This window comes from Lampetra planeri, chromosome 29 (assembly GCF_965212315.1).
Source record: "Lampetra planeri chromosome 29, kcLamPlan1.2.h2, whole genome shotgun sequence".
Lineage (NCBI taxonomy): Eukaryota > Metazoa > Chordata > Hyperoartia > Petromyzontiformes > Petromyzontidae > Lampetra > Lampetra planeri.
Window position 1 is genome coordinate 9,064,749 of NC_136135.1, and position 27,828 is coordinate 9,092,576.

The following is a 27,828-nucleotide window of genomic DNA, read 5'->3' on the forward strand; positions in this document are numbered from 1 at the left end:
CAAAAGTGCAGCCCTGCAATTGCTCGCTCGCGGGATGTGCACATCCTGCAGAGCACATTGCACTTTGCTACATATTTAGCGTTTCAGTGTTTATCAGCTGAGCTTAGTCAGCCGCGTTTCTAATGCAGTGTGGCAGGGCCCTGAGTCAGCTCCCTCTGGCCTCTTGGCCCAGGGCCCAGAGCTAAACACAAATGCTGTCCCTCTGGATATGAGTGTTTGTGTGCAGTGAGTGGCCTTCAGCCCACTAACCAAATTATTTGCCAGGCTGGCAAGAGATACGGTCCACGGCAATGCCCGTGCTGTGCTAAGCTGGAAGTGACATTTATAGCTCAGGGCTGAAATAGCAGAAATGCCAAAGCATTGTAATCCACTGGTATTCCAAAATCACCTCTGACTTTTTATCATCACAGATATGCATTTTTGGGTTTAGTAACGTGATATCTTGGCACAAAATTATCGCAAACTGGATCTTCCTGAAGTTCAAAATAAACAAGGGTTAAAAAAGTTTTTTTTGCTATTGAAATTATTTTTTGTAATAAATTGTCATAATTAATAAATAAGTAATTATTGTTAACATATTTAATGTACCCGGTATACATTTTCTAATGTGATTTCCGGTTGTGTCTCTCCAACAACGATCTTAATTTGTTTAGTGAATTTGTACAAAACTTGTTTAATTAAAAGTTATCTTCACCCCAACTTTGCAGCCTTCCTTACTAAGTTCTTCAATACATTTTGTAATATATTTCTATTGGTTCTTATGATTATGTAATCAGCAAATACATATGTAATATATTCGTCATTTATTTGTGTGCCTTTCTTTCTACTGTCTGTTTTTAGGAAAATATCTACTCATGTCACTTCCAATAACTTTGCCCATGTGTATCGACTGAAATATATGCTTCTTTTGGCACATCGCCAGAGGTTTTCTTATAACATTTTTGGACCAAATTATATAAATGTAGAATGTAGCTTGGGGCTACTAAATCTGCTTAGGGAGATACTTTAATCATCACTTAATTTCAGCCGGAACAATCTGGAACTCTGCTGCGGGAATTATTTTGGCACACCACACATTTTGATTTATATAAACCTGTTTGTAGGATTACAGTAATATAGGGTTCAATAACATAAGATTGTTATCGATAGGTGTACCCTGTACTCTAGTGGTAGTGCCTTACACCAATACCTCCTACTCCACGACAGTCTCGTATAATTCCGGTAAACATTGAGCGAGTATTTAAACCCTGATTTTGATTGTGGGACAGTGACCCAACAAGTTGTGATGTTCTTCAGGTTCTCGGGCGCAGCTGAGTGTGGAGTCGGGGACGCTGCCGTGCGGTGATTACTTCATCCCTGTCAGTGGTGTCGACGCTGCCGGCTCAGAGCTAGGTTTGAGTGTGCAGCTTACAGTGTGTCGCTGTGAAGATGGCCCGGCCATCATTGGTGTTCTGCCCGTGCAGGATGGAAAAACAGGGCTCTGCTTGTCCAGTGGAGGCCTCGCTGCCATTTTGTGTTCTATCATCGCCGCCCCTCTCCTAGGTGAGCCAGGCTCGGTAAACGTCGCGGCCAAAACGGCAGCCTTGTAGTCGAGCAGACGTTCTCTCATCCCACGTTGTTGTCAGCCTCTAGATTCTCACTGCTGCCCAAGGGCTCCCCCATTTTCTTCCATTTTCTCCTTTCCCCAGTTGCTCCTGTCCAGAAGTGGACTCTGAGTACAGATAGTCCCCAAGTTACGATGGTCCGACTTACGATATTTCGATCTTACGATCGCGATAGCGATACGATACATTCAATGCATGTTAAAAGTTTTTATAGCAGATAGGATTGTTTCCTGAAAAAAACTTTCTATTAAATTGCAGTTAATATAGGTAGGCTAAGAATTTTCCTTGTTTTTTTTAGTTTACATTTTGCTGTGCAATACATTATTGTAATTAATAAATACGTACAGTATATCGTTTATACAGTGCGGTGCTGTAAATTGCTCTGTTTTGCTAAATTATCACCATTCTTTAAGACTCCTGGGTAGGCTATTCCATCTTCGACTTACGATATTTTTTACTTATGATGGGGTCGTCGTAATGCATCTCCATCGTAAGTAGAGGACTACCAGTCCTCGAATATCTTTTCAATGTTGTCTCTCTCCGCTTCTCTCGGTTCCCACTCTTGAAGTCAAATTTGTCCCTCTTGTTCGCTGATCTCGTGATGTGTTCTGTCCATTTATTGTATGCCTGGAGACAACACTTTTTTTTCAAATTATTAAAAGATTAATTGCAAAAAAGTTATATTTCGAGACCAACAGCTGTTCAGTGAGATTGCTATGTGATGATTTAATTGACCTCTTATTAGTCACCTACAATGATCATTGTCACGTAATTTTGCAGGTGTAGTGTTTTTGGCACTCCTTCGTAAGTGGTTTACTCGGAGAGAAGTGGAAAACAAAGGCTTCATCCAAGCAGCATCCAGCGATGATGTACAGGTGAGTAAATCCAAACAAGAAATCAATGTAATTTGCCTTTTCACAAATGTAATAGTAGCCCACACCTTGCTTATTATACGTGTTTAAGTCAAAACAAAGTTTAGACTTTAAATGGATAAATAAATAATGAGTAAATTATATATCGACTGTGGAAGACTTCTAACAAAATATTACATTTGATGGCTTTGATTACAATGAAACATTGTCAAAATTGCACTCTCTAACATTTAATCATAACAGATGTGTTGATTTGCTTATTACACACTTAAAATGAGCTTAATATTTGTTGATCTAGCCAGGTGCTTCAACGGTAGAGTAAACAGTTCGCAATTGGAAGGTTGTGAGTTGAAATCCTGGTTGGGGATTGACGTAGTCCATCATGCCTCTGGGGTAAATAAAATAAGTAGCACTCTTTGGGGAAATCACCTATGGTTATCCTGTGGATAGATCCCATCCCCCCCTCTGCCATAGGATTTCCAGGTCAGTTGATTTCCACCACGGGCTCAGGGCTGGAAACTGGAGATGAGCATCTCTTCAATGCCCATTTGAACTTTGACTTTTCCCTCTCAAAATAATTATTTACAGTATATATTGTCTTCACGTTAGTCTGTGGCTGTGATTAAAAAAACAAGCTCAACAAAATGTATGTTTGCAGTGTTAATTTTGTGCTCCTGCCATTTAATAAGAACCGTGTTATCTTCAGAGTTGATGTGGAGGATTTTTTTTTATCAATGTTCTTGCATTTTATTAAAAACTAAGCAATTATGTCCGACGTGCATGCATGCATGGATGCATACGACTGCTCAGTCAGACTAAAGTGAGATATGCAAAAATATTGATTTTAATTGTATCATATGGGACTGATGTTGCTGTGTTTTTAAAATAGTGTGAAAGCCAAAATCAACGAAGATTGGAAACTGTTGTTGAAGAAGTTAACGTGGAAAGCTCGACAAGCACACACAGAAGTGCATCTGGAAGCAGACCCACATTACTCATGGAAAAATCGATGAAAATTAGACATTCTGAAACCACGGCAATGTCAAAAGGTGATCAGAAGACCCTAACCTGTGTGCATGAGGACAGCCTTAGCCAGAGCTGCACAAAAGCTAAGAAGGAACAAATTGCCGAAGAAGAATTGTTAATGAGAGCAACAGGAGCAATGATATCGGATATCAATGCAGGCCAAACAAACGTCAATGTATCAAGGCTGAACTACAGGGATGAAACGGAGGGACAAGAGGATGCATCAATGGAAGTCAAAGTGAAGGCGACGAGGTCTGTTGAGGTTTTGTCTGAGCAGGATTTAGTGAGGTACAACCGGACTCTCATTGGTAAGGACAAAGTCAGTGTTGACTTTGGGAACTCGCATGCTTCCTCTTGCCACCTACAGTTACAAGACAAAGCTATCTCAGTCATGGATGAGAGAAATCTCGAGGTGATCTATGGCAGTGAAGATGGCGGTGACAAGTTGAAGCAGCAAGATTTAGAGTATAAAAGACAATCGGCAAATGTTCTAAAGTCTGAACACATGGCCACAAGCACAGTAACGTCCAATAAGGGCAACCTAAAGACTAAACACATTGAAAAATTAGAGGTGCGTGACCTTGATTCCACGGGAGCATTCTCTCGTGCCGATTCTGAACTGGGATTGCGAATCGTGAGTCAAGCTGTCATGCAGCAGGCGTATAGACAGGGCGTCAACGTTTCGCCAGACACTCCTGTCAGCTCCTTACACACGACTCACTCGAATACATTGGAAGCTAGCACTGGCACTGCCACACACTTACCAGGCTCGTCATTAGCTGTGTCTAGACAAAACAGTGGCGCAAAAACCCAAATGCAGGCTTCGTCCCTGCATGGTAAGTCTGCAGACCATTTAACGAGTGTGGATTTTGGCAGCCGTCCTGCTGCATCTGACACAGTTTCAACAAATTATTCAGTGTCGTCCGTATACCATGGTCATTCCAGCAACATGGTCCTCCCAGTGCAGACAGAGGTATTTGCTGATCACCAGTCGATGGACACAACTGCAACATTCATGTCTTTGGTCAAGTCAGGGCAGTCAGAAATAACAAATTCATCGCAATCTCAAGACCTGAGCGAAAGTGGAGCAAGGCAGGGGTCAAATACATTTGAAGGAAACAAGGTAATGTTCGATAGCAGCTCGACCCTACAAGGTTCGGGAGTTCAAGATCGCAGTTCACTGTCGAAGAGGACCAAAACCATTATTGAAGGGAGGAGTGTGACACCAGCAATAGAAGCTGTAAAACATGCTCGAGATTACCCAATGGCTGTCACCTCTGGGGATCGTCAAGGAGCATCTGGAGCAACATTTTCAAAAGCCTCAAGAAGCACCATATCTTCATTTTCCTCTAGTCAGCCCAGCAGCACCACAACTCAGACAGAGCCTTTGTCACCGTCCCAGTTCAGGGAAGAACTGGGACAGTTCACTTTTCAGAGTTCAGAGGTCATCATAGAATCACAGGCTGGAGACACTGTTGAATTTGGAACTAAACAGACATCCAACACTTCTGATATCAGGAGAGTCCAATTTGATAACGCGAGCCGAGAAGATCGCTCATTATCAGGGAATACAAAATTAATTCTGGAGGGAAGGAGAACAGACGTGTCATCATTGGCAGGAGGTACAAATATAATTGACATTCAGAAGGGTATGCAGTACAGCACAGCTGTTGGCCATCGGTCTAAAGGAACTTCCCTAGGCGGTGTTCCAGAAATCATTACAACAAGTGCCAGCACATTTTCTGCACCAGTGTCCACACATCAGTCCTTTAATATGCAAACAGAACCATCAAAAACTTTAGTTGTTAAATCTGTGCAGCATTCTGTTGGGGGTGGTCAAGAAGGAAATATCGCTACAGCTGGTACAGGTCTTATTCAAGGCTCGAGTTCATCCTTTTCTGCTGGTAAAACCACAAGTGTGAAGAAAACGATGTTATCATCACAAACTCTAATCAAAAGTAAAGACTCTAGTTCAGAGGCAAAAGTGCTGCATTCAAAGCCTCACCAATGTAAAGACAGCAGCAGTGATGTGCATGGAGAAACATTGCAAAGTTTAGAATGCTCTGGAATGGAATTTGAACACAGAGGCACCCAACGCGTGGGCAGTCAAGAGCAACAATTTGTTTTAGAAACGATGAATTCAACTATTGAAGGAACACAAAATTATGCATCACCATCACTAAAAAGTGACACAAAGGTGCTATTTAATAAACAAAGGAGCTATACCGGAGATGTAGAGTTTGGAGTTCAATCAACCACCCGTGCTAATTCCATAAACAGCTCCAGTGGATTTGTATCATCACTTTCATCCATTCAGCAGAATAAAATAGAAAGACCACCTTTACCCGCACTGGCAACGTCTCTGGAACACAATGTTGGTGACACTTCAAAGGTATATTCCACAAGTGCTGACAGATGGTCTAAGCAAAGTTCTTTGTCGTCATTTTCTTCCGATGAACACGGCAGAAATACGATCCAAGGGCAAACGATTTCTTCTATACCTGCAAATAAAGGGAAATGTTTGGATATAAGAGAGAGCTTCACTGCATCTACACAACCTGGTGGACTCAAACCAGGCTCTGTTCAGCTAACACTTCCAGAAGAACTTTCCAAAAAACAGGAAAAAGAAAATCAATCTGTCAATTTAGTAACACAAAATACGTATTTCAGTTCCATCCAAAAGAGCCCTCAAAAAGAAATGACAAACGCAAGCAGCACTTTCATTGAATCAGGAACGGCAAAGCTATTGAGTGAATCAACACAGTTAAATACCAAGTTGAAACTTGCAGATAATTCTATGCCGTTCCGTACAAATAAGACATTAGTACAGCCATCGAGTGCAACCAACAGTGGCATTCAATCTGCTGATAAAATGCCAAACAGTGTTTCTATAAGAGGTTCAGAGGCTTCAGCCATTACCAAATTGCATGGATCTTCACTAGGTGCCGGTTTGTCAAGCTCGCAAGGAAAATGGGAATCCTCACAGGGTGTCCTGACTGCTCTGGCTGCCACAGGTTCAAAGGGTCATGGCATTGTTTCAGAGGAATTTGGGCACAAGCAGCTTACTAGTCCAACAAAATCAATGGGTCAGAGTCATTACGCTTCCAAGTCTTCCTCAGCAGGTACTATCTCGTCCGACATGGGTGGCAGTGGACGTTCAACTTCTTACCAGATTTCAGCGTCTGACAACACTGTTGAAGGTCACGTTAAACATGCAATGTCGCTATCGCAACAGGCTACAACATACCATCTGCAGCCATTACATGAGGCTGTTGCCCCAGTTAAAGGTGCTGCATTTTCTGCTTCACTAGAGCAGCATTCACTTTTGCATCAACAAAACGTTAGTGGAGCATTTGGAAGAGAACTACTGGAAACAGCAGACAAGTCTCAAGCTCAGCTTGGGGGCATGGTGAGTACAAGAATGACCACATGCGATGCAACTGCAACACAGCGTGGCATCTGTACAGTCACAGGCTGGGAAGGTTTCACAATCTGTGCAACTACAGAGAAACATGACCCGTGAGACCACCGCATCCCAACGAACAAACCAATCTGATCACAGGGAGAAACAAGTCTCTAGCCACACGTCCATCCGTGCAAAGCCCTCCATTTCTGGTTTGAAGCAAGCAAGAGGCGGTGATGAAACGATACGGATAGTGAGAGATAAATCAAATGTCACGCCAGAAGAGGAAGCAGGGTATTTCAGATCATTCCATAGATACGTGAGTGGCCAGACGAGCCTGGGCACTGGATTCTATGAGGTACATTCTGTTTAATATTCATTGACCATCCCCATGATGCTTAGTCTCACTTTCACAAGCAAAATAGTAAATGTTTCTAAATCGCATGCAACTGCCATTTCAAAATAGGTGATATGTTGCTATGCACACAACATGTAACTTCAGTATGCATATTGTATCAAGTGTTGTTATCGTAACATGAGTGTGCTGGTGAACTTTTTATTGGATTCAGAATCACACTCTTCCATTATTTTTTCTAAAGATTGGATAATCTAAAATAGGTGTCATATTTGGATGCAAACTTGTATCAGGCTTCCTTTAAAACGTCCACCTTCCAATTCAAACATGAACATTGATTTTTTTATTGGGATTTTTTAATGCTAAATTTCACGTCATAATTTTTGGAGGGCTGTAATTTTTTGGCGGCCAATGTTTTATATATAAAATTATGATTTTATATTTTGTTTCAGCTCTCTATAAACTATCTAGATGCTAAATTTTGTGGGCCTAGCTTTAGAAAAATATAATAATTTCACCTCAATCTTAGGTAGCTAAAATTTGTTTCTTGAAGTGTAGTTATAACCATTGACCTATACTTTTGCCAAATACCGTATCAGCTTTCCAGCACTTCTAGGATAGTATTAACATGTGTATCACTCACACACGCACGCATGACTGACTGATTTATACAAAATTCTGTGACCATAAAATTTTGGCATGATATTATGACTATATTAAAGTTTCACCTTATATATGATGTATATTTCCAAGTGTTATACAAATTTAAAAGTTTTCGGTGTATTTGTGATAAAGATTCATATACATCTTCTTAGGTTTTCCATTCATTGGCTACCATAGTCTGATGAGCTCCCCCTAAGTTTGTACCCATCATCATTTTCGTTCTTTTGTCTATCATGTGTATTAGACCTCCCCTCCTCCTCTCTGCCCATTGTGTTGGCGGGTGCAGTGGCTGGCCGCTTGCGCACAATCGCTCCATTGTGTTGGCGTGTGCAGTAATTGGCCGCTTGCGCACAAGCGCTTCCACGTCCATCGCCCACCCTTTTGGCCTCGCCCCCCCTCCCTCCCGATACGTTCCTTTCATTGGCTACCATAGTCTGATGAGCTCCCCCCTCCCTCTCCCTCCCCCCTCAACTCGCTTTTAAGGGATTACATCTTGAATCATTGCCTCACTTGATACAGCTAATCTGGCTGTGACGGTCCCACCTGATGACGGAGACTTGTGTTGCCTCCGAAACGTCGTGATTTTTGTTTTTATTTTATTTTACTTTCTACGTGACTTTACCGAAAAAACCTAAGAAGATGATTCCTTGCAGTCACGAAAGCTTCAAATCTAGAATTCATATACATGTTCTATCCAGACTATAGCCTCATATGGTAATTAACAATTTCATGACATCATTGCCTTAACCTGGATTGATGGAGTTTTATAATTACTTTTTTGTAAACATGTAGACATATAGGCAAATAAAATGTCATGCTAAGCAGTTCCTTTATACTTACGAATACTCATATCACTGTTATGTAACCCAACAAAAAAACGTATTTTTCATTTCCCACGCGTTGTGTTTCCTCGAATCTGTGGGATTGCCCTTGAAGATGAAAGAGCGTGGCTCATCTTCGAAAAGGACGCTTTTAGGCCAACATCAACACTTGTCTTCACTATCAAAGGAAACAAAAAAGTACCCAGTACAATTGTGACAGTACACTCGGTTTTAAATTCACGTTTTTACATAAACACAGTGTCATGTTGTAAATAAGTGAATATTATTGTACATTGTTCTTTGCAATATTTTCTCTGCCATTCTGTTGCAGGTGAAGAAGATTTATGGCCTGGCCCCACAAGCCTATCTCATCGGCATCAGCAGTGACAATGACCTCTCCAAACAAGAGTGAAAAATACTGTCCTGAAATGGACCTTTGTGTCTTCTTATATTTCTAAAATATACAGGAGCTCGACATCATGAGCTGCTTAACACGTCGGCTTTCGCGACCAATATCCATAATATAGGTTTGTTGGGTTAAATTGTTTTTTTAGGTTAGGTTAGATTGCAAATGTTGTGGATTTGCTCTCCAACACACCAGTGTGCTGCACTAGTCACATATTTGGCATGTTCTATTTACGTGACAAACCTTACCAATTGGCTGTGTCGGGTGGTGGCGGGTATAACAACACATTTATATTTACGCGATCTAATAAAAAAAAACTATATTATGGATTATTATGATCTGCATCTATCTAGTTTTTTTCATCTTCCTCTGCAAATATTTAGTTTTTATGGCTGACTTTATTGACACATTTGTCCATGGCATTAGCCTGAGGCCATAATTACTGTCACAGGATCGTTTGAAACTACAGCAACATATTTTAGTAACGTGGACTTTAAACTTTTAAACGGAGTCAATTTTGAAGGTATCTAAAAGGCTGCTTAAAGTGGGTCATGCTTTGTTTGTGAAGCCATCCAGAAGTGCCTTCTCTGCTACCTTCATTGCATCATTACTACTAAAGGGGGAATGTCACCGTGAACTTTAGACTCATTGGCTCCTTGATCCATGTTGAGGACTCTCTCTGCCAGACTGACTGTTTCATTCATTCTGTATTCAACCACTCCACTGCAGATCACAACACTTACATTTCTGCTTCTTCCCTTAAACTGCGCTAACTGTAACATTGGCTCCCATCAACTCTTTTCCAAATATGTAATTACCTTGCTCAATTTCATTAAATGTGTTACACTGTTACATGTGACAACTTTAATTGTGGCGTTTGTTGCTTATCGCTTTGCATTTTGGGACTTTGGCCATGTGCTCAGGAACTGTGATTTAATTATCGGTCTAGATAAGGCTTACTAGATTCCTCAATTATAAATTGCAGTATAGTGCAGTGTTCAATATTGTTTTATTTCAGTTAACAAAATTGTGGTTATTGCACGGATATCTTTGGCAAATTCCCAGAGATATCACAGTACAGCTGGGACTGCATTCGTTTCAGTTGAAGAAAGTCACATTTTACGAGGGCCCTTTATATCTGTTGTGAGCATGTCCATCTCTTACTTACATTTGGAGCGTCTAGCACAATACAATACTGTCTTTCAGACACGCTCTATTAAATGAATAAATTTTCCAGTTTCTTGGATGCATCTCAGAACTTGTTAGCCACTGAAGGTCAAAGTGTACCTTGGACTCATTCAGGCTGTACCCATATGGCCGTTTACATATGATGTGACTTGATTTAATCTGTTCGAGGTCTTCATCAATTTAAAAAGAATTAGCTTCCATATCTTGCGCCATATATTTATACTCGTTTAATAACATGCTTTGTTTAATACGTACTGTGTACCAAGCCAATGCCTTCTTGCACAGTAATCTTTCGGGTTTGTAAATGTACGTATAATCATACTGTGGTCGTGTTTTACAGTTTTGGTTTAATTAAACTGTCATAATATTTAAATGTGAAATGTAAAACATAAATACTAATTCGAATAACTTTTTTTTTTATTCAGAGCATGCATGTTAAATTACATCTTTAAAGAGTAGGATTGTTTTGCTATCGTGTATAGACTCAGCATAATATTGGCACGATATTCTGTATGTAGCATGTTTTCCTTAGCCTTTGAAAATTTTAATTAATTTTCTGCAATTCACGTAATTGGATTACTTTGACCCGGGGCGGGGGGGGGGGCTTGGTTATGTTACTCGCCAACGTGTACAGCTCGCTGCACAGGGCGAATACATGTTCGACCGTGTGTAATTCCTATTGTTACTTCATACATTTTTGCAGCATTAACAATCATGCAGTATAAGCATATATTCTAGGTAAGTGTATTTTACGTTTGGAGATGACATGGTGATATTGTGTAGGTGAAATGTGCTAGTGAGTAAAAGTTTCTTAGAAACGTTACACGAAAGGTGAATGGTCTACATCTGGATAGTACACCTACACAGATAACCGTGTATACTAATTTAAAGTAGCTAGCTTGCGGATACTGTTCATTGTCCAATGTTAAGTTGTAACGGATATCCAGTACATATTTAAGAAAGCTGTTCACACATTCTGACTGTTTTGAAAATACTGTATTAATAAACATGAAACCCACACAATGTATGTGTTGTGTCAATAATTAATTAAAGCTTATGAAATCACTATACCTACTGTACTGTAGTTTCGCTCAAGCTAATACTGCAAAATTATACAACAGAATCTGTGAACAAAAAGGATACCCGTTTCTAGTATATTTGTATTACTGCATGTACTTGCATATGCCCTGAACATGTGTATATTGCTTTCATAACTAGGTAGAAGCCTGTTGTGACATCTGTGGAAAGGGGTTCGCTTAGGTACAATAACAAGGGCTTATTTTTGAGAATATGGCTTCATACAGTACCAGTATTAATGTAACACTTTGCCATGCATTTGTTCGGCATTCAATCGCTTACTCCTGTGTGCCACGTGACCAGGGTTTTAAGCACTTGCTGTACTTTACAGCACGGTAGGAATTTCAGGTGGAGGTGGGGTTGAAACAAATTAACAATTGCACATTGGCTAAGCCACTAAATTATACATCCAGCTAAGGATGAGTGTATGTGCATTCAGAGTTTGAGATGCAACAATGTAGCACACAAGCACATTTTGACGAAATATTACATTAACTGACGGCAATAAGTCATTTCAATATTACTTATTTCCCAGATTGCCTCCATTCATTTGAAACCATTAATGTGAAGTAAAGTTTTAAAACGAACACTAATCAGTAGGGAAATGTATTGTAGTGGTTTCTTGAAGTTTCAATAATTTTAGTTGAATAGGTTTAGGCTTTATATTGGTACAAGTAAAAAAAATAAAAATCCATTGAGCAATATATTATTTTTCAATGGGGACATGCTCACAAAAACGTGATTACAAAAAAAACCTGAACAAAACAATCAAAAAACAACTGTACATGGCCAAGTTTCAAATGGCAAGGTCTGCATCAACATGGTACAACGAGCACATTAAAAACCAAGGCTAAAAAACAATACGTGCCAAAAATATATATGTAACGTAATGTACGCAAAGCAGAGTGTTCATGTAGTTGTGGGATACGAATTTCGTACAGTCTATTTACGAATTTACCCTCTTATTTACAAACAATGTTTGAGAGTACTGTACGGTATATAATTGGATGCCGTTCTCATCCACTTAATGGGAACACTTCCAAATGCCGGCGAATAATAGGAACTTATTGGTACGCTGGGAATCGAAGACTCAGTGGACTTTACATCTTTCGTGGACAATATAAGTTGTGGGTACGTACTACGTAGTATGGTTGCGGACAAGAGGAGTTCTGCACAGTAGTTAATGGTTTGACTGCACATGAGTGGAAATGGCCTTGCCTCACATGCATACCTGTCAACCCATACGGTTTACCCATATTCTTGTACAGGTAAATTGAGTTTTCAGGTCCGTGCGGCATATAGCCATTTCAATACGGGCAAAACAAATGTCTATTTGCATGTTTCTCCCTTGTGATGGGACTTTGTAAGATGAACGTTGAGATTTATAAGGGGCACGGGGTGACCAATACGGTCTGAATTGGTCTGTAATAAGGTAGGCACTGACAAGGAGGTAACAAGTATGCAGACTGCTGGTGGTAAGTGCTTTTAACAAGTAGCGCCGATGAAGGCCGGAACAGTACACGAGGGGGTGGGTGGCCAGCACCACGCCGACCACCTTTGTCTCCCCAGTGGCGATGTTTACACTGATGCCAGGTACTCATTTAAGGCCGAGTCGACCTAGGGGAGACCCAGGGCCGCCTCAAGACACACACACACACGTCATGCTTGACAGCGGGGATTCATTATGTTGATAAAAAAAACAGCAGAGGGAAGTTACTTTAAAATGGGACCTTTTTCCCAGTACCAAAATATCAAAAAGTAAGAATAGGGTTTGCCCTTTCTGGAAAAAAAACAGGTGTCAAGATGTTCAAACACCAAATAGAAACATTTTGCAAGGAATCAAGTCTGCATTAACCACACCCATATTATCGGAGCATGTTTTGTGTTTTGCATGTTCACCACAAGTACGTGTGGTAAATTCAGTACTTGATTCCTTGCAAAAGGTTGATATTTGGTGTTTGAACGTCTTAACACCTCTTGTTTTATTGCCAGAAAGGGTAAAACCTATTCTTGGTTCATAATTTGATACTGGCAAAAAAGGTCCCATTTTGTAGCTGCTCACCCCAAGCTATGTGTAGTGTGAGCAGAGCGGGAGACAAGGTTCTTGAAGAGGCACCTTCTTTATTCAACACTATCAGGTCCACAGGTTCATCCTCGCTTCTCCCGAGTCGTCTAGCCGAGCCTTAACACAACCCTGACCGTGTTACACCGACGGCGCCGACCAAGACAGCCAAGAGCTATCCGGCCGACGACAGCGACGAAAGCGGCGAAGACGACAGTGACGACAAGCGAGTCCACTTCCCAGAACCGGCAGCCACGAGCTCTCCGCTGCTTTTATGCTACCCGGTGCGGCCTGGCTCCGCCCTAGCCGCGCCTCCCTTCTCGAACCCACTTGCGGGTTCCAGGGGCTTCTAGACGGGGTCTTCTATGACCCTTGCCCCAGTTCTTCCGCCCTGCCGACACACCCGTGTATATGCTCACCGGTGTGTGTGTACTGCTCGTCCACTGCAGTTGCCGTTGCTGGACAACAGACGGCGCTATTACACTACAAATGCTCTGATAGGGCATTGTCCTTGCACTGCTTGCCTTTTGGCATTCTCTGGTCTGACACTGGTAGTGATGTAGTGGTTTCACTGAGACACACACTTGTTCTTGGAGGCAACACGTTTATTTAACAACCCCAACAAGGTAACTCCCTAAACGTACAACGTAGCTAACTAGACCCCAACGGGGTCACTACATAACGTACAACATAGTTAACTCTGTACTCTGGTCCACTACCTAACCATACAACGGGATACTATATAGCGGTAACCACCACGGGGTAACTATATAACCGGACCAGGTCCGTTAACACAGTATGCTTCACGACTAACAAGCCCCGGAGACCGAAGAGATGTAGACGGCGAGTTGATTCCCAGAAGACAGCCCAGATCGACTCTCGGGACTCGTCTCTTATGCTCCTCAGCGTGGCCTGGCTCCGCCCTCGGCCACGCCCCCTTCTCAATCTTATCAGAAGAACGAGGACCCGACACCACGTGTCCCGTTACCTCTTCTGTACGGTCACGTGCCCTCTCGTGTTCACCCAGACTATTATATCCTCCCATGCGCCCCTCTCTGCATTCACCAGAGCCATGTCCCTCATGGACTCTCCTTTGTGCCCCAGCAGCACACGCCGCTGACAGAGAGGGACATTTACACCCTGGTTCTCCTTGGAACTGCAACTGGCGCCACGCGTCGTCACGACAGTAAGACTAGACCCTACAGAAGGCTGTCCCTGGTGTATACCAATTAGTTTCAAAGACAATGCAAATATATTGTCAGAGCACGTTTTGTGTTTTGCATGTTCACCACACGTACGTGTGCTTAATGCAAACTTTATTCCTTGCAAAAGGTTTCGAATTGATGTTTGAACATCCCAATACCCGTTTTACTGCCAGAAAGGTTAACATCTATTATTACTTATTCATACTTTGATACTAACAAAAAGGTAACCCATTTTGTAGCTACTCACCCCGAGCTATAAATACCCTGGTAGTGCATTGTCCTTGGACTGCTCGCCTTTTGGCGTTCTCTGCTCTGACACTAACGAGACTTGGCCAGGCCAATCAGTAAAAAAAAATGTTAAAATATATCGTCAGTGCATGCGTTTTGCGTGTTCACCACAAGGCGCTGTGCGTGGTGAATGCAGTTACAGTGACTCGATTCCTTGCGGAAGAAGTCACCGGTTTTTTGTTGTTGTTGCCGCTCGGTCTCTCCTCGCACCGGAATCACTCGCAGAGTGGGTGGGACGGCATCGTCGTCGTCGTGAAAACGATTCGGGGCGGCGATAGGGAAACAACAGAGCCTCAGCCATCGCGCCAAAGGGGGGTGTGAGCTGGCCAAACCAGTCCGAGCACGTTTTATATATATAGAATCCACACACACGCTACAAACAATTGAATAATCATCTCTCTCGAAACACACGCAAGAGAAAGTCGTGTGTCACACAGTTCCGCACTGTATGTAAACCACACACTGCACACACTGCACAGACACATATACAGTACTTGCATCTTACGTTTAAACTACAGACTGTGTTGCAACGTACGCACAACGTACAAGTTCTACATTGTTGTACGGTACATAGGGGCCGTGATCGGCACAGCACGAACACCGATGGTAGCCAGCACACTTAGCAGTACATACCAGCTCACGCACACACGCCACTGTATTCTAAGCGAGAGTGAATAGCGATATGTTTAGCGTATATTTGTAGACACTTTATCGAACGCTGCGTGTGTGTACGCGCGCTATACGCAGCACACAATTTCGTTGAACCGCACTGAATGTAGTTTAACTGACACACCGAATGTGCATACACAAACACACGACGGACATAGTTCTAGGCCTTTGCACGCTGCATTCACTCCCTGACTGTTAAAAGCACCGACAGGTGATCTTAGGTCAAAGCAACACACGAGACGTGGCACACCGCGACATGAACACACCGTGCACGTGCAACAGACGTGACCACGGTGGGCCCCAAACCCACGACCCCGCCGTCAATGGCGATGCAAAACAAAAGCTGTGTACACAGCGGGGCAGGGTGGCGACTTCACTGGAGACAGCACGCACACTAAGCCACGCTGCATAGAGACTGCGTATTGTTATCATTGCACACGGTGCACACCCCCCCCCCCTACATCGACACACACACACCCCATACATCGACACACCACTGCGTCACACCTGTTGCAGTCAGCTGTTCGTAAACTTTCCTGCAGCGGCGTGTCGCTTTTCAGTGTACCACCACCATCATCATCATCGTATGTTCTAGTTTATCACTCTCATTCTTGTTTCATCTCCCGAGCCGCGACGAACAGGTTGAGAACTTGGGACAGAAAGTTTGTGCTTGATAGAGAAAGTTGGGGGGAAATCCAGAAAATATCCAGAAAGTTTGTGCTTGATTGAGAGAGTTGGGGGAAAATTCAGAAAATATCCAGAAAGTTTGTGCTTGATTGAGAAAGTTGGGGAAAAATCCAGAAAAAATACAGAAAGTTTGTGCTTGATAGAGAAAGTTGGGGAAAAATCCAGAAAAGATATAGAAAGTTTGTGCATGCTGAGACCAACCCCTCACCCCCCCAAAAACAACTTTGGACCGAATGAGTTCCATTGCCATTGCTCCGTGAAGTTTTAGTGAAGTCCACTGACGTTATAAGCTAAGCGCCACACGGCCACAGATAGCCACCCACGTGCGTTGTTGTGAGTTTCCGCGTTTGGCTCACGTTTGCCGTGCCGCAAATACAGCGACAGAGAGGTGCAGGTGGGTGGATTACAACCATGGCAAGCGTCACCATGCGAAAGTCGCAGAAGAACCGCGTTTACTGTTTATTGATCGTGCTGTTCGTTTTGGTGATCATCTACATGCTCAGGTGAGTGGCGTGCAGGTGAGTGTGTGTGCGCAGATGATTGAGTTTGTGCGTGCAGGTCATTGTGTGTCTTAAGTTCAGGTGAGTGTGCGACTAAGTGCAGGGGGGTGTGTGTGCAGGTGAGTGAGTGAGTACAGGTGAACGTGTGCAGGTGAGTGCGTCGAAATGTGCTGGTCAGTGAGTTTGTGTGTAGGTGAGTGTGCAATTGAGTTTCCAAGTGCAGGTGAGTGTCTTGAGGGTACAGATGAGTTAGTGTGCGAGTGTGTGCAGGTGAGTGAGTGTGCGAGTGTGTGCAGGTGAGTGAGTGTGCAATGTAGGTAATTGCGCGTCGAGCTTCAACGTTTAGGTATGTGCACACTGTAGATGAAGTTGCATGGAGGCAGGGCGTGTAAACTGGTGAGTGGACAGATATGAATGCACAGGTGAGAGTGTGCATAGGTGAGTGTACACGCGTGACGATTATCAGAACCGGCCACGAGCCTCTCTTATGTCAACTCAGCTCATGAGTGCCTGGTGCGGTGTGTAGTAAACATCGCCATTGGGGAGACAAAGGCGGCCGGGCGTGGTTCTGATCACACGCCCCCTCGTGTTAGGGCTATACGGGGGATCTGTGTCTTTCAGATATCTCTGCAGGTGAGTGTGTGTGGAGGTGCAGAGATGGGTGCGTCTTTGAAGAGGTGTATTTTCACAGGTGTGTGTATGTGGATTCCAGGTGAGCGTACAAATTCAGTGGTGGAGGTTAGGTTAGGTGTGTGTTAGCGAGGTGTATGTATGTGAGCTGTATGTCGGCTGTTGTATGCGCTTTGCAGTTGAGTGTTCAGGTATATTTCAAAACGTGTGACTACCATAATCGAATTATTGCACAGTACAATGCCATACTTAAGAAAATCATTTAAATATTATTGTTACAGGATATATCTAAAGGACATGTATATGAAAAAAAGTACGTTGTGGTTTAAGTCTACAGGACTGTATTTTAATTTAACCAGAGTATTACTTGAACATCCACTCCAGAGATATTGCAAGGTTCAGTCCTTATTGGTTGTTGAGTCGGGACATTACATGGAAATGTAGAATTTTTACTCCACTGCCATGAGGGTCAAATAAGATGTGCTCTGCCACCAAACCGGTGCACTCCGACTTAATCTGACTGCCGTGACTACCACTGGTTTAATCACACCGCAATATCTTGTCTTGGATCAGACTTGGTGGTGGATGTGGCACGTGCCACTCTGCCAAGGGGGCTCTTAGGCACTGCAAGTTGGGTCTGCTTGGCATATGGACTTGCAGTCCAGCCCGACCACTGCTGTCTCTGCTTCAGCTGGCATTTAATTTGTGGCTCGCGAGTACATAATACAAGTACATGTCCCAGCCCTGTGCTGCTGTTTATGTAAATCGTTAATGTTCAGCTCAAGAGTTGTATTTAATGGGTGGCTCTAGGCGCTGAATGATGCACAACAGTATTTTATTGTGCCTGTTTTGGAGAATTGAGCCAGCAACATTGCATTAAATCGTGGCACAGAATCCCAGGCTCCCACATAAGCTCACAACCACCTTTTAATGATCCCTGATGTTCGTCCTCTACATCACCACGGATGAGAAGAGTTATACTGTAATAAATAAACAATGGCCTATTTTGCCACATAGACATGACAGAAATTGTGCAGTATTCATTAGTTGAATACTGTATTATGGTTATTTGTGCTGAAGCGGCCTGTCCGGTAGTGCTTATGCGAAGCATTTTGCCGACAATGTTGGTCCGCTTCATTCAACTCAGCAAAATTTGCATAAAAGGTCTGGTTCTGCTGATGAGACTCGAAACCAGACCAGAATTTTCCCGCTTAAATTATTCTGGAAAACATTGGTTTAAACTGCCCATAGGCAAAAAACATAGCACGGTTGGCCACGTGCTGCAAGAAGTTCAACATACAGTACATACATTAGTTAGAATACACGTCTTTCCACTGGTGAGAAAGTACCTCCTTTTAACTACATCATTTGGTATCACAAAAGGTTACTTTACATGCTAAGACATTTATTAGAATGCTGCACAGTATTTTATAGGCTTGTCAACATATTTCATTGTTGTACGCAATTATGTGCTTGCTTCCACTTTGGCCTGGCAAGTAATATGTTCGTTTTAAGTGGTTAGCTTGTTCAGTTTTTAACTCTGCGACCAACGTTCGATTCCCAGCCTTGGATAACTTCAGTATCAGAACCGGACATGCCCTCTACCCCTTCGCCAACTCGCACTGACCTGCGCAGTGAAGTATGGTAAAAAAAAAACCATAACAGACATGATTAAGGGAATGCCATTCATTGGTGGATTGAGAATGGCTGGAATTACTTTTATGCTGCACTTAGCAGACTCAATACATCTATTACAGTATTTTTTCCAGTAACTGAAATGACCTTTTCCCTATACTGTACCATAGAGTGCATTGCTGATAAATACAATTTGAAACAGTTTTTCTGACCACTTATTCAACCTTTATGGCTGGGTACAGCCAAATTAAATAAACGCCAATTTTACTACGTGGCATATTTCTGCAGTCTACATACAATATTGCACTGTTCTTATTGACTTATATGAACCCACTAAACTCCCAGCACTGAACGCTATTGCAATACCGAATCCTGCACATTCGCAACAAAGGTATTCATTGACAGCTTGCGTGAAGGAGCAAAGCTTGTTAACATATTGTTGAATCGGCAACATTGCACAACCCTTGTGGGTTTTGGGCCAAAGTGCATTGCTATAAACGTAGAAAACCTTACGTTTGACCTTTGAGTTCTCCCTCCAATAATGGGAGAGTGCGTATAGATACTTTGAACCAAGGGATGTGTTACACAGAATGCAGTACCGTACTTAAGGTGCCAATCAAAGTCCACACAGCCAGTGTCTGTGCGGAATCGGGCACAGAAAAGGCAACGTATTTTTGAGAGGTAAGTGCCAGTTATTAAGCTCTCATTGTCACCAAATAATTCTAGATTTGAAGTTTTCGTGACCTGATGACGGAAGCTTGTGTTGCCTTCGAAACGTTGTGATTTAATTTAGTTATTTTCATTCTTTTTTTTCATCTACGTGACTTTACCGAAAGAACCAAAGAGTATGTCACCAAATAAATTAACTCCATTTGGCTAAATTCAGCCATTTAAACCTTTTTTAAAATTCATTTTCATCGTGTTCACTGTCCGTATTTAGTACTGTGCTATATTTTACAACAGGCTCGAAATGCCATATGTTATATGGCGCTGTTAATTATATTCCTGTAATTAGCATAATCATTGTCAGCCATGGTCTCTTTAGTGCTGGATTAAGGCTTCTCCATGCCTTCATGTGGTTCTGGTCCATGTCATAGCAGGTAATATACATCGAATAAACACTTTCCTCTTCGGGCACATTGGTATCTTGCTTTTCATTGTGAAGTTCAGTTTTCCAAAAGCACTCCAACCTGATCTTGTGTGCCTGTTTCATCATTTAGATTATGGTCCACATTGAATAATTTGCCCAGGGTTTCTAAATTTTTCACTGTTTTCCAGTTGTGTCGCTTAAATATATATAGTTTGTATCTCTTTTTCTTACTTGTACAGGAACTGTAGGAGGCTTTTGTTTTACCCATGTTTATTGAGCCGAAATGAACATCTTTATTAAGATCTTTGAATTTTCTGTAATTTGTTTCCATTGGTTTGTATAACTGTGTTGTAATTAAAATAGAAGACCTCCGTTTATCTTCATGCATTTATTTCTCAATCCAATTTTCCGAAAATTCATATTAATCTTGCTGTCAACGGCTTTGGCGATAGTGTATTTTATCATCTGCTCTCTAATGTGTATGGTATGGAATAAACTAGTGAGTGGTCGGTCTCAGGTGAGAGGTGAGAGGTCAGTATGTGATAGCGACAGGTGATTGTGGTGCGATTGCCATGTCACGCAAGTCCATAGAGCGGGTGAGTTGCCCACCGGTGTGTAAGGTACACATCTTTTAACCCCGGTGAGAACGTTTCCAGAACGACATCTGGCACTAAACTAGAAAGTCTTGGCAGCACAAGCATCATCTCCAATGGAGGCAAGATATATGAATCCACTAGATAACAAACAAATTTTGTTCACATCGTCGTTCTAACTGGTTTTTATATAATAAAATAAATAGTGCACTTGATTTAGATGTTATTTTAAAGGAGGGATACTTTATTTCAGCTGACCCATTGATTTTGCAGACTCTTTATACTCATTCAAATTGGTAAAGCAAAGACTGTCATTGTCAAGTCACTCAGTACTACCTTTTCTATTTGAACAGAATTGTGATGTAAAAAAATACACTTACTTGCTCTGTATCTGTTATTTAAATCCAGTGAGAGCACATTATGATGAGTCCTGTATTAACATGAAATAAAAGTGCAAGGATAACTAAGCACAATATGGTAAATTAATTAATTAACCTATTCTGAGCTCTTTGACCATCCCAAAAGTTCTACCCCCTACTGTGCATGCATCTTTTGTGTATCACTCTGTGGTTACTGTATTACATTAACTCATGGCATGTTTGGATTTTAAAATGGACTCTGAAATTGAAAACAAAAGTTATGCAGTTAGCAATTGGCCACACCTGATGTGCTATTAATGCACACACTGCAGGAGACGTGTTTAGTGCAATCTGCTCTTGCCTAGATGCAGTAAAATAAGAACATTCACTTGGTCCAAACTAAAGTAATTTGCAGAAATGCTTTTCCTGTAAAGATGGTGATTGAAAAAATTTGCCTAATTTTGACAGAACTCTTAGTAAAGACAATAACATCTGGTAACTTGGCAACATTTGTTAGAACTGCTTTTTGTGTTTAGTTTGTTGTCCTTCCCCTGCACCTCCGATTATCACGGTTGGCGATATACGGTGAAAAGAACTTCAATATACATACATACATAACAAGCCTGATGAGACCTGGAAGATCAAAACCAGGCCAGAGTTTGCTTACTTGAACAAATGCTGTTTGACAATAATTGGTCTGGAAAACCAATACGCAGATGTGCTACACTTTATATACATTGAGACAGACCATAGTTCTGCTTATATATGTTTTTTTCTGAATTTTCCACAACAACGCATCATGATTTTTAAACATACCATACTCCCAGCAGGGCATAACCTCAGCTATGCATCTTCACACCCCACCCTGTGCTGCAGAAACCTGCAGAGCGAGGTTCAGTTGGACATGGATGAAGAAATCCTGAAAGCCGACCTCAAAAAGTCAGGCTCACTGAAGACACATGGTCAGGAGTTCACGCTTGACGGAGAGGCGCTGCACATCCTGGGAGGATCGGTGCACTACTTCCGCGTACCCCGGGAGTACTGGCGCGACCGCCTGCTCAAGCTAAAGGCGTGCGGCCTCAACACGCTCACCACGTGAGGACCGGGGCTTGATGCTTCCATGCATCACTCATGATCCAGCACTCGCTTTTTCAGTGTAGCTACTTTCTGGAGGCGTCGGTCACCTACTTAGGACTCTTCTGTCGCTGCTACCGTGGTTACTATTTCTGTGAATTCACTCATGGATTAATTACATTTACTTCCTTTGCTGGTGGTCAGGTGCCTCATCCCCTTTCGATTGCAACTACCATGGTGACTGTTGCCATGAACTTCACTTGTTCATTCCTCCATCCATGGAGAGGGTTTAGGCTACCAGACTTGACTGTTTCATTTCATCCATACTGTGTTCAACCACCACAGTGCCGTTCAAAACACTTATCTTTGTGCTGCTTTAGTTGCATTGCTTAACTTTGTAATTCACGCCCCATCGTTTATTTTATCCAAGTTCCTGTAACATTGTGGGAAGTACCCGGCTTTGCCTGGGCGAAAAAGACACACACACGTCGACTTACACACACACAGACATTGACCCACGCACACAAACACATCGACCCACACACACACACATGAACTCACACACATAGACTCACACACACATCGACCTACACACACTTCAAGTTCATTTATTAGGTATAGCCCTGTGAGCCATTCGGCTCTTGAATCGGGCACAACCGCAACAAACAAAAAACAAAAACATGAACAAGAAAACATCTTAAAGTGACTATGTGCAAACAGAAAATCCAAGAAAAGACAGCAAAATATTGCAGAAAAAGCACCGTACACCAACACTGTGTGCAAAAATCCCAGTAGGATGCAAGTCAACAACAACCACAAGACAACTTAGATTAAGGCCATCAGTCTAACTCTGTACTACAACAAACAAACATGGCCAAACCAAAAAACTTTTCGAAAATCACCAAAATAAAGCCATAAAAGCAATGAAACAGTGATCATAGGAACTGTGACCGAATTTTCACAATAAACGACGTAAACAACATGTACTACCAAACTCTGCAGCCATAGCTGGCTGCATGAGTCAATCCACAACAGCAGGAGCATCAGTCAGAGTATCAACATTTTTCAATGCACCTTTAAGATCAGAACACTAAATCAAAACACAGATCATACTTTGCAGCGATCATCCGGACTGAAACATTGTATTTTAGGCCACTGAATTGCAGTGGCAGCTAGGGGTGTACAATGGACTTACACACACACACATATTGACTGACACACACACATGGACTTACAAACACACATGGACCCACGCACACACATCGACTTACACACACGTACACCGACTCACACACGCACCTCAACCATTGGGAAAGAACCATCTGAGGACCCAATCAAAACCATCACCTTGCCATAAATAGCAGAGGTCACCAAAAAGATCTCCAAAATCATGAGCAAATACAGGATCCAGGTTCGATTTAACACAGTACTTAAAATTTGTGATCTGATCTCATCTATGAAGGATGTGATCCCTAACATGCAATACCCCGGCGTCTACGGCAGTCGTTACATTGGGGAAACTAAGCGACATGTCTCGGACCGTGTTCGTGAACATAAGGCAGATCTGAAACACGGCAGGACCAATACCTTGGTCGTGGCTAATCATTGTTTTAATGTGGTGGGCTCACACGAAATGTATTTCTCTAAGACGAAGGTACTTTGCAAACCCACTGGCTACCAACAAAGATTCGTTCATGAAGCCATCCTCATGTTCAGACACAGACACAACTTCAATCGAGAAGATGGGTACAAACTGAGCAATCATTGGAAGGACGATGTCAACCAGTTTAAGTCATAACTGGCTGTGATGTTCCCATCTTACCACCTTCCGATGTTAGTTGTTATTTTTGGCTCTATGATTTTACATTAACAGGTAAAATTTCCTACACTAACACAGCCACCTCGCTCGCCGAGCTCGACGTTGCTGCTCTGCGATCTTTCATCAACATGTTCATCTCTCACATTAACATGCTAATCTCTTACATTAACATAGCCACCTCAGCGCCCTCATCGTGGAGGCCGCTCTCCGATCATACATTAACATGCTAATTTCTTAGGTTTTTTCGGTGAAGTCACGTAGGTAAAAAATTAAAATTAATAAAAGTAAAATAAAAAATAAAAAAAAATCACGACGTTTCGCAGGCAACACAAGCTTTCTTCTTCAGGTGGAACCGTCACGGCTATCGTGATGTGACGGTTCCACCTGAAGACGGAAGCTTGTGTTGCCTCCGAAACGTCGTGATTTTTATTTTATTTTTATTTTACTTTTATTAATTTAAATTTTTTACTTACGTGACTTTACCGAAAAAACCTAACAATATGAATCCTTGCAGTCACGAAAGCTTCAAATCTGGGATATGCTAATTTCTCACATTAACATCACTAGCCCGCCCACTTTGTTTATGACCCTTGGGCTACACCCATTTTAACCCTTTAAAACAGTCTGCCTAAGCAGCTTTCCCCCTCTTTTTTATCCTGATGACGATCGCTTGTGTTGTGATCGAAACGTGGTAGTTTTTTGTTATTTTTTTGTTATTTTCATTGACCTTTCTACGTGACTTTACCGATAGAGCCAAATAATCTTTAGGCATGCTTACCTGTTGCTGGCTACTTGGTATCTGGGCCTTTGAGTCTGCGCTCAGCAACTGTGATTGAAAATAATCATTGTCACCATTAGTGGTTCGCTAAAAATTGACACTGGAAGTAGTTGAGTGGTGTCCTTCTCTTGGACCATTCCCTAACGTCTATGATGCTCTCCTCACTTCGGGACCCTACAGCCAGATGGTGGAGAACTAGAAAAGCAGATCTTTGAGGCTGGCTGTTGATCGTGCTGGCAAACACTAGAATAAAACTATAAACTATTTTTTTATTTTACCAGTTAAGGTCTACTGAGCTATATAGCTATTTTTTTTATAAGCGACCTGAACAGAAATGATAGCTCAACGAAGTGGCTTATCACATGGAAATGTATAGCAGCCAAATACTCTAAATGCATGTTTCTAAATGTAGAGGGAAAAAACGGAGAAAAATGTACGCAACCACAAGGAGTGAGACATGAAAACTCCAAATTTACAGGTGTAAGGGTCGGGATCAAACCCACCACCTCCTGTATACCAGGTGAGGGAATTAACATCTCGCCACCATGATACGATGTTAAGACATCGAGGAGAAGGAAATAATGATGGCGAGTTATGGGGCTGTCACTGGTATTGACCAAGGTTACCCTCTGACCTTCACCGTGTGCTCGCTTGCCACTGTGCCAGACATCATGCAGTCAATTTTAGCTATTCATCGGTGTCGTCACTCTGTGACGTTCATTATAAAATTGATGGTAAAGACTACGACGTTATTCAAGGGTTTATCTGTTGTCACCAGCTTGTCCCAAATTAAAAGCATTGCACCTTGTAAAAGAAAAACTATTCACAGATACCTTCCTTGGAGGTGACTCCATAGTTCATTCACCTCATCATTTCTGTCAGAATACTTAGGTAGGGCACCTCAAATCCAGACAGCCAAAATCATCAATCTTGTCCCACGCAACTTTATCTTGCTCAAGCCTAGCGCAGTTCTGAGGGATTAAATGTGTAAGTACAGTACAGTCAATAAGTAACACGCAGTGAATCACTCTTTACAGAAGTATTGTTAGGCAGGCATCGTCTTATGGGACAGCCCTTGACATTGTGATGTTTTGCTGAATGTGGGAGTTGCATAAGAACATTTTTGTTTCATAATGACACGAGTCTGAGAACGTGCAATTGATTAGTCTGTAATTCTTACAAAAGCAAACATTTTCTAAGCAATACACTGATAGATATATGCGGTTTTAGTATTTATTAAATTGTTGCAAGTTAATTTCTTGATTTATATTGTGGTGTATCAGTGGCCCACTGGTCAGCACGCTGCACAATTAACCTGAGAACCTGAGTTTGATTCCTGGTCAAGGCTAATGTCAGTGGTTTGTGATATGAACCAGTGCTGGGCGCCGCCTTTGCCAACTGGAACTCACTCGTGTGGTGAAGTATGGTCAAATAATCCACACAACAGACATGGCGTGGGGAAGCGGTCATCCAGCAGTGGACTGTTAAAGACCTCTACACATTGACATGTAGATGTAAAAATAATGTGAAACTGTAAATGTTGCACTGTATTGCTTAAAATGTGTGTGTAATGTTCAAATGAATCGACTTCAGTAGATGGCAGTCTGGCCACATGCTTGTGGCTACATGTGCTATTTAGAGCTGTGCAGGCTATGATGTTGATTTTAAAATACACAAGATACAAAATGAGATGTTCACAAATTGATGCTGCATGAGATGAGAATTTTGCATAAAATGCAGTATAATCTTGGTACATATATCATGTATTCCTGCATATAAGGAATATCGAGGAAATTATTAGAATAAAAGTATTGCTGTAAATGCATTATTTCGTTGTACCAATTATGCTCAAACAAGGGGTTGTGTTGGGAAATCATCATGAAATAACATAGTCATGATTCTTTTGCAAATGTAACAGTGGATATATAGTGCCATTTACACACCCACGTGTAAACCAGCACACATCTACCACACCCACCACACCACAGTCCATTTGGCACGTGGCACACATGCACACGTAGACTTCCGCACACAAGCACATGACAGTATATCCTGTGAGGACATTTTGCCCACTTTAACGCATACACATGTGCACACACACGTATACGTGCGCTCACCCATATACGTGCGCTCACCCATATACGTCTTCTCACAAGCACTCACATGGACAAGACAGATCCCTATTATAGCCTTAACACACTTTTGGGGCAAGTGCTAATATCGATCACCAGTGAAGGCCGGAACGGCGCATGAGGAGGTGGTGTGGCAAGCACCATATGCGGCCCCACCTTTTGTCTCCCCAGTGCTGATATTTTACACACTGCACAATTTGGCTAGCCATCGAACAAACACGATCACTGCATTGTGCGCTTTCGGAAGCGCTTCTGCCGCCGTCTGGAACGATCTTCCTTCCGATATTAGGAAGCCACTTCGAGCTATGCACTTTTAAATCTAGATTTAAAACTCATTTCTTTAAAACTGCTTTTTGTGTTGAGTTTGTTGTCCATTCCCCACACCTCCGATTAGCACGGTTGGCTATGTACGGCGTGCAAGAAGTTAAACATACGTACATACAACGTACCGATTTAAGGCTTAGTTAACCTCGCATTTTGGTTGTGAGCAGGAATCAAACTCGGATAGCTGTGTTTGTTGTGCAATGCGCTAATCACTACACTACAACTTCCCATACACACCCCTGTACACTTACACATGCATATCTCTCCCTCCATGTCTGCACACAGATATGTGGCGTGGAACCTGCATGAGCCGCAGCGGGGAGTGTTTGACTTCAGCGGGTCTCTGGATATTGGGTACTGTCACAGTGAATGCATTACCCAACTGCTACTCATTTATTTATGTGTTTAATGTTTATTATGCATTTATTCACTTTAGTATGCCACAGTAAAGGGCTGCCTCGTTCACATGTTCAAATCCCCAGTCGATGTGCTCCTCTCTTCTTATGGAGCATTTTTTGTAGCTTAACCTGCCTGGGTAGAGAACATAGCAAATATGAACATTAAAGGA

General features: G+C 42.1%; 1 protein-coding gene and 1 long non-coding RNA gene across 6 annotated transcripts in view; both read left to right on the forward strand.

Moving 5' to 3' along the window:
- The first annotated feature begins 1,301 nt into the window (after positions 1 to 1,301).
- On the forward strand, positions 1,302 to 11,361 carry LOC144728660 (uncharacterized). The gene is made up of 5 exons (XR_013587548.1): positions 1,302 to 1,542; positions 2,385 to 2,479; positions 3,366 to 6,911; positions 8,860 to 8,942; positions 9,076 to 11,361. It is a non-coding gene; the product is annotated as an uncharacterized LOC144728660 (long non-coding RNA).
- A 3,934-nt stretch (positions 11,362 to 15,295) lies between these two features.
- Positions 15,296 to 27,828, forward strand: part of GLB1L2 (galactosidase beta 1 like 2) — a 67,015-nt gene continuing 54,482 nt past the window's right edge. The window contains exons 1-4 of one of the 5 annotated variants that reach the window (XM_078608241.1): positions 15,350 to 15,416; positions 16,705 to 16,829; positions 22,010 to 22,228; positions 27,546 to 27,614. In XM_078608241.1, coding sequence (XP_078464367.1) covers positions 16,738 to 16,829; positions 22,010 to 22,228; positions 27,546 to 27,614 — 380 coding nt within the window. In that variant the 5' untranslated portion in view covers positions 15,350 to 15,416; positions 16,705 to 16,737. Of the gene's footprint in view, positions 15,417 to 16,197; positions 16,830 to 17,357; positions 17,460 to 19,615; positions 19,773 to 22,009; positions 22,229 to 27,545; positions 27,615 to 27,828 lie in introns of those variants that run through there. The other 4 variants (XM_078608244.1, XM_078608240.1, XM_078608245.1 and 1 more) reach the window with 4 other exon arrangements.